Source organism: Entelurus aequoreus, linkage group LG08, assembly GCF_033978785.1.
Source record: "Entelurus aequoreus isolate RoL-2023_Sb linkage group LG08, RoL_Eaeq_v1.1, whole genome shotgun sequence".
Lineage (NCBI taxonomy): Eukaryota > Metazoa > Chordata > Actinopteri > Syngnathiformes > Syngnathidae > Entelurus > Entelurus aequoreus.
Genome location: NC_084738.1, coordinates 56911973 through 56922028, shown reverse-complemented (window position 1 = coordinate 56922028; position 10056 = coordinate 56911973). Strand labels below are relative to the sequence as shown.

Sequence of the window (10056 nt, the reverse complement as noted above, 5' to 3'; positions counted from 1 at the left end):
ACGATTGCTTTTGATTTATTTTTTTAGCCGTGACAGTTTAAAAAAACGACTATTGATCTCAGGGATCCAAAACTCCCCCACTCATAGAATATTGAAATTAATATTAGTTCAGTGTATATTTTTACTTTCAACGCTTTAATCTCTTGATCAACTTCAGATATACCCGATGATTATAAGGTTTTAAAGTAAAAAACAGCCTACATGGCAGCTTTGTGTTGTTAGTGTCAACAATGCAACATTTTCTTGTTACGTTACATCGGTTTGCTTTTTAATTCAACTTTTTAATGTTGTTTTTTTTTAAGTATATTTTAAAAGTGCCGCAGGCCTTTAAAATTGAGCTGCAGGCCACACACTTTAGACACTCCTGGGTTAGGCAGTTGCTGTGTCACTATTTCAATAAACTACATTTCCCAAAAACCCTTTCGGCACCAAACATCCAATCATAAACCTTGAATCTTGATGACGTCACAGAAAAAATGGCTGGAAGTTGTTTTCCTACTTCGTAAAATTCTTGTTTTTAAAGTCAATGTAACCACTCTGAATCCACATCTTGTACACCATTGCCACGTTCGAGCGCCAACGTTTTAATATTTACCATTTTGGAACAAGGTAAATTTTGTACATTTTGTAACATGTCCTCCATTGTCAAACGTCAGGCAGACTAGTGGGCGTTTACTGTACTTTTTTAACGATTATATGTAGACAAATTAAGTTACATATTTTGGAATAAAAATGACCATCTCTACGCTTTATGACCTTGGAATATGTTTATCGTGTGTACAAAACAATTATTTTTAGGAAACTACTGGAATTCGGCTAGTTATTGGCTGTGTAACTCAGACTTCAATTATTAACTACAATTCCCAGGGTTCATTTCGGCACCAAACATCCAATCATGAGCCTTGGATCTTGATGACGTCACAGTAAAAATGGCTGGAAGTCGTATTTCTAAGTCAATTTACCAACTCTGAATCCACAACATAATGTAACAATATGTAGAAGTATTTAATTTATGAATAAACACGTCTGGTGGATTTGGGGAAAAAAAGGTTTATTATTTAAACAAAAACACGAACAGCTTTCCACCTTTTGAAGTATACACTGGCGACATGTTTATGTGAAAAAGGAGAGATGAAGAAGTGACAGCTTCAGTTTAAAATACGTCACTAATCCGACGTGCACACAAGTCGGGCATCTTTGGAAATCAATCATGTATAAAATCCTGGTGTGACATTTACAAGGATAATTAGTGTTAATTGAAAATACCGTGTATTGAATGAGACGCCTCAGAAAGAAAGCCAAACACCACCACAGCAGTCCGTGTTCCCTCAGAAGGACACAGACAGGACTAAGAGAGTCTTCAGTCTTTGCGCAGGTTATTGAGTCGCTCCTCCAGGTCGGCGTCCGCGTCGGCGAGAGCCGCTTGAGGCTCCGCCTTCTTCCCTCCGGCCAAAGAGAGATTTCCACCGGTCGACGGGAGATCTGCAAGAAAAACCCCCGTGGACTCACACATCCGACGCCAACAAGACACAACACGGTGAACGTCGTCTTCTTACTTGAGAGTTCGTCGCTGAGCGTGAGACCGAGCTCGTCCAGGACCTGGGACACGATGGCGTCACTGTGAGGAGCACGAGAGTCAGGAGAAGGTCGGAGTTTGACGTAACAAGCGGGGGAAAAAGTCACCTCTCGTCCTCGTCGTCTTCGTCCCCCATGGCGTCGTCGATGGCGTCGTTCATCATCTCCTCCTTCATGTCCATGATCTCACTCTGGCGCTCAAACTCCATCATGATCTTCTGGATCTGAGGCAGTTTGAGCTGAGGAGGAAGACCGACACCAAAAGGTGGGTTTGGGATTCTTCTTGAGGAGCTGATGTGAGGCTCACCTGTCTGTTCATGGTGGCCATGGCTTTGGTGACGCCCTTCATCGCCTGCGCCATGCTGTTGTTGGACTTGAGGGTCTGGATCTTCAGGCTGACGGCTTGGATGTTGGCCTTCATCATGATGAACTTCTTCACGTAGCGTCTTGTGCGCACCAAGTCCTTGGCCATGATCTTGACGGCGTCCTGGCGACATATAATAGCACGCATCAAGATGGCGTTTCAGACAAAATATTTGTCTCCCCAAGAGGTGGTGATTACTATTATTTGTCATTTTCACATATAGTGGTATCGGCCTTCATTTTTTTTATCAGTATCAGCCTTTTTTAAAAATTTAAATACCAGCCCTTTTATTATCAGTATCGACCTTTTTTCATCTCTATCAGCCTTTTTTAAAATTGGCATCGGCCTTTTTCCATCAGTATCAGTCTTTTTTTTTTAAATTGACTTTGGCCTTTTTTTTTTAATCGGTATCGGCCTCTTTTTTTATTTGGTATCGGCCTCTTTTTTTATCGGTATCGGCTTTTTAAATCGATATCAGCCTTATTTATTCGCATCGGTCTTTTAAAAATCAGTATCTCATCGATATCAGCCTTTTTTATTCACATCAGTCTTTTTAAAATCAGGATCGGCTTTTAATTATCGATATACTTTTTTTCAGCGATATAAGCCTTTTATATTGGTACCAGACTTTTTTTTATATTAGTATTGGCCTTTTTTCATCGATATCAGCCTTTTTTAGCGGAATCAGGTTTTTTCCATCTGTACCAGCCTTTTGTTGATGTATGCCTCTTTTATCATCAGTATCAGCCTTTTTCATCGATATCGGCCTCTTTTTTTTAATCAGTATCTTTTTTTTTTAAAATCATACCAACTTTTTTTGTTGGTATCCGCCTCTTTTATCATCAGTATCAGCCTTTTTAAAATCGATATCGGTCTTTTTTTCATAGATATCTGTCTTTTTCTCAGATACCAGTCTTTTTTCATTGATGTTTGCCTTTTTAATTGGTATCAGCCTCTTTCATCACCAGTATCAGCCTTTTTTAAAATCAGTATCGGCTTTTTTAAATCGATATCAGCTTCTTCTTTTTTTAAACACAATTTCAACAACAACAGAAGTACACCAGCAAATAAAATAAATACACATAAAATTCCAGGATTTCGTAATTTAAAAAAACGAAGTGAAGTAGATAAATGATAACTGCTGCTCAAACACCAGCCCTTTTGCCCTGCATGTGAAAAATGACCTTTTTACTAGAGTATTTTTTTACATTTATTTAAGAATACAAGTTTCTCATTGTCGATTATTCTCTCTGAATATGTTTTCGGATATCTGACAGGGAATTTATTTGAGTTCTTGTGAGATCTCTTCTTCTGTCTCTCTTTGCAGTGCTGGTTAGCTACAGAACAACTCTGCTCACATTAACTTGTCAAATCTTCCATATTTCCGCCGGGAATTCTAGTTTTTGTCCTTCTTTCCTGGCATCTTCTTCCCGTTTTGTGTGTTTTGGCTACTGCAGCAATGGAGTCGCACGGCAACCCTCCGTACGCAACACTCTGAGCGTGAGCTCATTAAAGTAGCGCCACGAGTTTCATGTTCCGTCATTCAATCAAATAACGTGACAGAGATGGACCGACATGAAGACGACCGAAATTATATCTCTGACAAAAATGCAAACTTTGTGTAACTATCTTATATAAGTAAAGAAGAGCAGGCAGCATCTCACACATTCTCATACTTTCTGTAACATCCAGGAAGAAATGACGTCGGCCATCTTGCCTACTCAGAGGCCTAGTGGTTAGAGTGTCCGCCCTGAGATGCAGAGTCATACCAAAGACTATAAAAATGGGACCCATTACCTCCCTGCTTAGCACTCAGCATCAAGGGTTGGAATTGTGTGGTTAAATCACCAAAAATGATTCCTGGGCGTGGCACCGCTGCTGCCCACTGCTCCCCTTACCTCCCAGGGGGTGAACAAGGGGCTGGATCAAATGCAGAGGACACATTTCACCACACCTAGTGTGTGTGTGACAATCATTGGTACTTTAACTTAACTTAACTTTAACTTAAATGTCTCAACTATAATCTACGTGAAGGAGCCCAGAATAGTTTTTGCTTAAATGTTCACAATATTTCAGAAACCTTACAATGTAGTAAATCCACAAAGTGTTATAACCAGTGTTGGGTTAGTTACTGAAAACCAGTAACTAGTTACAGTTACTAGTTACTTTATTTCAAAAGTAACTCAGTTACTAACTCAGTTACTTACACCAAAAAGTAATGCGTTACTGTGAAAAGTAACTATTTAGTTACTTCTTTTCCCCCTCCTTTTTTTTAAAGGCTCCCATTAATGCCCTTTTAGCCTTTATTTCAGTACTGTTATTGCACTGGAGAATAATACAATCTGTTGATCAACTTGACATGCATTTGCATCACTGAACTCAGAAAGCAATGTGGTCTACATACAACACACAAAGACAAAGATATGTTTCAAAGGGCCAATCTATTTCAGGCCAGAACAAATTGACAAAACTATTTTAAACAGCTGCAACATAATGACACTTTAACTCTAAGTAGATAGGATCTTTGATCCAAGACACAACTTACATTTAACTAAAATGTTCTTTTCTTTGTGCTCGACAAAAAAGTATTGAGAATGTCTCCATGTTAAAAAAACTCGACTTCTGGCTTCACCATGATGTCTTGTTAGTTGTTATGAGAGTAGCGTATGTGTGTGTGTGTGTGTGGCCCTTTAAGATATGACAGTGTGTGAGGTGAGTGACGTCAGTGAGTGAGTGGGCGAGAGAAGTGAGGGAGCGGCGACAGTGAGTGCGTGCAAGTGCTCTAGCTTGGTGGATGGCTGCGTGCAATGAAGTCACAAAGTTGCAACAAACCGCCGGCCTCGTCATTCACCCTCAGCTGTAAAGACCCACTTCCGGGTAAAGTGAAGGTTGTTAGCCCCGAAGTACATAGGCCCTGGAGGAACGTCTCCCCTGCGCCCCTCAACTACGGTCTGGGAGCCCCCCCGCCCCCACCCCCCCACAGAAAGCACGCCTCTTCTTTTCCACCGCAGCGCTGCAATAAAACACACTCAGATCTTCTGTTTCTAGCCGATACTACATAAAAAATAATGTAAAATAACGCAGTAACGCATCATGTAGTAACGGTAACTGAGTTACTGAATATAAAAAATAACACGTTAGATTACTAGTTACCGCCGAAACTAACGGTGTTACAGTAACGCGTTACTTTGTAACGCGTTAGTCCCAACACTGGTTATAACATTGTATTAAAGGGGGTAGATGAGTTATTTTGATGTAGAGAAATGGCATATTTTGACCAATTTTGCCAGGAGATTTTCCAAACTTTGAAATACACATGTTGATGCTCCTCTTAGACACAAGTAATAAAGGTGTTTGTTTTTTATGATAAATGATAAATGGGTTATACTTGTATAGCGCTTTTCTACCTTCAAGGTACTCAAAGCGCTTTGACACTATTTCCACATTCACCCATTCACACACACATTCACACACTGATGGAGGGAGCTGCCATGCAAGGTGCTAACCAGCAGCCATCAGGAGCAAGGGTGAAGTGTCTTGCCCAAGGACACAACGGATGTGACTAGGACGGTAGAAGGTGGGGATTGAACCCCAGTAACCAGCAACCCTCCGATTGCTGGCCCGGCCACTCTACCAACTTCGCCACGCCGTCCCTTTTTGCTGCTATGTCACTACTGGTCCCTCCTTTACTAAAAAATAATGTTAGAAGACAACTTATAATGTTAATGTTTAAATAACTTTACTGCAAATGAATATCCCTCCACATATCGCTTATCGGCGGCCTCCTTTACTACTAATAATTAGGGATGTCGATAAATACTTTAAAATGTAATATCGGAAATTATCTGTAAAAAAGTAAAATTCATGACTTTTTAAAACGCCGCTGTGTATGCGGACGTAGGGAGAAGTACAGAGCGCCAATAAACCTTAAAGCAGACCTGGGCAAATTAAGGCCGGGGGGCCACATGCGGCCCGTTTAGCTTTTCAATCTGGTCCGCCGGATATTCCCAAATAATTTTTTTAGATCTTTAAGATGGAAAGTGTAGCTACCATTATGATGTGCAGTGATGTTTTCTAATGACCGGAAGTCTCGAACTATACAAAGTATTTCAATGCTTGGAATCTGCACTTTTGGATGATATACCAGTTACTATGGTAATCTAATTAGTTACTATGGTCATTTAATTAGTTACTATGGTAATCTACGTCACAGCAGCTCAGACGAGGCACCAAGCAGTGTGGGCGGGAAGCGTTTCCACAGACTTGGAAGGAGATTTTCACAACAAAGTTCTAAAGCTTAGTGATATATCAGATATATCAGATTGTAGGTGGGTTTATTTTGTACCCTTCGCGTTCATATTTCACTGTTTGTTGCATTTTCGTCGCGTTTCACTTGATTGTAAAATATGTCGATCGAAAGGGGGTGTGACGTTCATATTTTGTCAATATTCAGTGTTTTATCCTTCATAGAAAAATTTAAAATTCCATTACGTTTTTTAAGGCGGTCTGTCATAACGTTTTTAGCATTCAATCAGACATTATTGTGAGGTTTCGTATTAGTGTCCCTAAAAATAGATATACTGGCCCCAAGACACATTTTTTTCTCTTAATGTGCCCCCCCCCCAAAATAATTGCCCAGGCCTGCCTTAAAGGCACTGCCTTTGCGTGACAGCCCAGTCACATAACACCTACAGCTTTTTACACACACAAGTGAATGCAAGGCATGCTTGGTCAACAGCCATACAGGTCACACTGAGGGTGGCCGTATAAACAACTTTAACACTGTTACAAATATGCGCCACACTGTGAACCCACACCAAACAAGAATGACAAACACATTTCGGGAGAACAGCCGCACCGTAACACAACAGAACAAATACCCATAACCCCTTGTAGCACTAACTCTTCCGGGACGCTACAATATACACCCCTACACCTTTTTTCCATAACTTGAGTTGATTTATTTTGGAAAACCTTGTTACATTGTTTAATGCAGGGGTGCTCACACTTTTTCTGCAGGCGAGCTACTTTTCAATTGATTAAGTCACGGGGATCTACCTCATTCATATATATAATTTATATTTACTTATTTATGAAATATATGTTTTTGTTAAAAAGTTAAAGGTGTTTAATGATAATGCAAGCATGTTTAACACATATAGTTAATATTGTTAACAAGTTAAAGGTGTTTAAAGATAATGCAAGCATGTTTAACACATATAGTTAATATTGTTAACAAGTTAAAAGGTGTTTAAAGATAATACAAGCATGTTTAACACATATAGTTAATATTGTTAACAAGTTAAAGGTGTTTGATGATAATACAAGCACGTTTAACACATGGTTAATATTGTTAACAAGTTAAAGGTGTTTAAAGATGATACAAGCATGTTTAACACATATAGTTAATATTGTTAACAAGTTAAAGGTGTTTGATGATAATACAAGCACGTTTAACACATGGTTAATATTGTTAACAAGTTAAAGGTGTTTAAAGATGATACAAGCATGTTTAACACATATAGTTAATATTGTTAACAAGTTAAAGGTGTTTAAAGATAATGCAAGCATGTTTAACACATATAGATTCCTTTCTTTCATGAAGACAAGAATATAAGTTGGTGTATTACCTGATTCTGATGACTTGCTTTGATCGGAATCAGACAGTAGTGCTGATAACGTCCGCATTTTCAAATGGAGGAGAAAAAAAGTCCTCCTTTCTGTCCAACACCACATGAAAGTGGTTGGTTTTTGGCATCTTATTTGTCCAGCTTCCGTACTCCTTTGTATACACTTTACAAGAAATACATTGGCGGCAAACTCCGTAGCTTGCTAGCTTGTGTGCGCCAGCTTTCTGAGACTCTTTTTTTGTTAGTGCAGGCAGGATGAAGCAGAGCTTTTATTGTGCAACTGTGCAGTCGCTCTTTGGAGTTTTGACGACAGGTACGGCGGCAGAGTCTGTTGAAATAAAAAGTGTTTCTCGCCTTCCTGTCTGTAATTTTTTCTTAATAATGAGCTGGCAGCAGCCAGCGTCATCTCAGAAGACCCTCGGGTGCCGTGAATGTCAATCAAGTGACCAAAGTGACGTCATAGTGAAGATTTATGATAGCTAATTTTTAGGACTATTTTTTTAATGCCCGGCTGGGGATCGACTGACACACCCTCCGTGATCGACCGGTAGTGATGAGTAATGAGCACCCCTGGTTTAATGCATCCAGCGGGGCATCACAACAAAATTAGGCATAATAATGTGTTAATTCCACGACTGTATATATCGGTATCGGTTGATATCGGAATCTGTAATTACGAGTTGGACAATATCGGAATATCGGACATCTCTATTAATAATCGGTATTGGCCCTGAAAAAAACATATCGATCACTCCTCAGAACACAAACCATATTTACGCACCATCTGACCCTGCTTGGCCATTTTCTTGATGTCGGCGATAATCTTCTTCTCCTGCTGCTCCAGTTTGCTTCTCTCTCGGTCCAACTCCCTCATGGCCCGAGTGAGCGCCCTCTGGTTCTGCTTCAGCAACTCTTCAGGGGTCTTTCGCTTCCCAAACAGGAAGTCCATCTGTTTGAGGGCACATTCATCGTTAACACCCTAAAAATCTTAACAGTTCAATTTTTGACGACTACAAAAACACTCCATTTTCTCTTGTGGGGGGAAAAGGCATACATTGTTTTAAGTGGGCCGTGTTAGCATTTTACAAGCAGTGACACAATATATTTGTGATAATCAGAAAGATAATTTGCCATTTTTAAAAGGGGAACTCCTTAGTTGACATCAACGACGAACTGGCGTGTAAATGTCAAAAGGTTACGTTGTAGTGAATGACAAAATGATTGCAAATGGGATGGTAGTCCACGTAATGTGTTTACTTCTAAAGGACTATTAATGTCTCCTGACGTCTTTTTTTATTAGCCGCCTTTAGCTCACCGACACATTTTTATTCGCCGTCACAAAGTCAACATGAAGGCCCTCTTAACTCACCTTGTTTCAAGCTCGTCGAACCAGCACAAAAAGTCAGATGCCCAAAAAAATGTTTGCTTTCCGACAATCTTTAAAAAACGACTATTTGTTTTCTTTCAGTCACTTCCGTGTTGGGAGCGTTTCGCTTCCGGGAAGTGAGTTCACCGCCTACGTCACAAGTGACGTAACAGATGTGGACATTCGCTATTTGGATTTACGCTGTATGGAAAAAAAAAATTGAAAATGATTTTTACCTTTGCAACCTCATAATACTTTTGGCTAAGTTTTATATCAATAAATGTAAGTTTCTCAATACACGACCTGTTTTTTTGTGCCTTTAAAAAAGATTTAGAACTCTACATTAAAACACTCTCTACCTCTAACAACCAAAAAGCTGTGAAAACGATGATGCTGTGTTCCAAATTTAAGTTATTTACTGAAATTGAGTGAGCCTATTAGGGGTGTGGGAAAAAATCAATTCGAATTCGAATCGCGATTCTCACGTTGTGCGATTCAGAATCGATTCTCATTTTTGAAAAATCGATTTAAAAAAAAAAAAAATTGTTTTTAATTAATCAATCCAACAAAGCAATACCACAACAATGCAATCCAATTCCAAAACCAAACCCGACCCAGCAACACTCAGAACTGCAATAAACAGAGCAATTGAGAGGAGACACAAACACGACACAGAACAAACCAAAAGTAGTGAAACAAAAATTAATATTATCAGCAACAGTATCATTAATTACAATTTCAACATAGCAGTGATTAAAAATCCCTCATTGACATTATCATTAGACATTTATACAAAAAAAAAAAAGAACAATAGTGTCACAGTGGCTTACACTTGCAATGCATCCCATAAACTTGACAACATTGTGTCCAATATTTTCACAAAGATAAAATAAGTCATATTTTTTGTTCATTTAATAGTTAAAACAAATTTACATTATTGCAATCAGTTGATAAAACATTGTCCTTTACAATTATTTAAAAAATCTACTACTCTGCTTGCATGTCAGCAGACTGGGGTAGATCCTGCTGAAATCCTATGTATTGAATGAATCGAGAATTGTTTTGAATCGGGAAAAAAAATTGTTTTTGAATCGAGAATCATGTTGAATTGAAAAAAGAAA

The 10056-nt window shown here is 39.0% G+C and overlaps 1 protein-coding gene across 1 annotated transcript; it reads right to left on the bottom strand.

Moving 5' to 3' along the window:
* Positions 1-1037: 1037 nt before the first annotated feature.
* chmp2a (charged multivesicular body protein 2A) lies at positions 1038-9096 on the bottom strand. Its single transcript, XM_062055079.1, has 6 exons — positions 8939-9096; positions 8351-8518; positions 1883-2062; positions 1684-1814; positions 1557-1618; positions 1038-1482 (listed from the first exon to the last, which is right to left on the bottom strand). The coding sequence occupies exons 2-6, from the start codon at positions 8516-8518 to the stop codon at positions 1361-1363; spliced, it is 663 nt and encodes a 220-aa protein (XP_061911063.1). The 5' UTR covers positions 8939-9096; the 3' UTR covers positions 1038-1360.
* Positions 9097-10056: the final 960 nt, after the last annotated feature.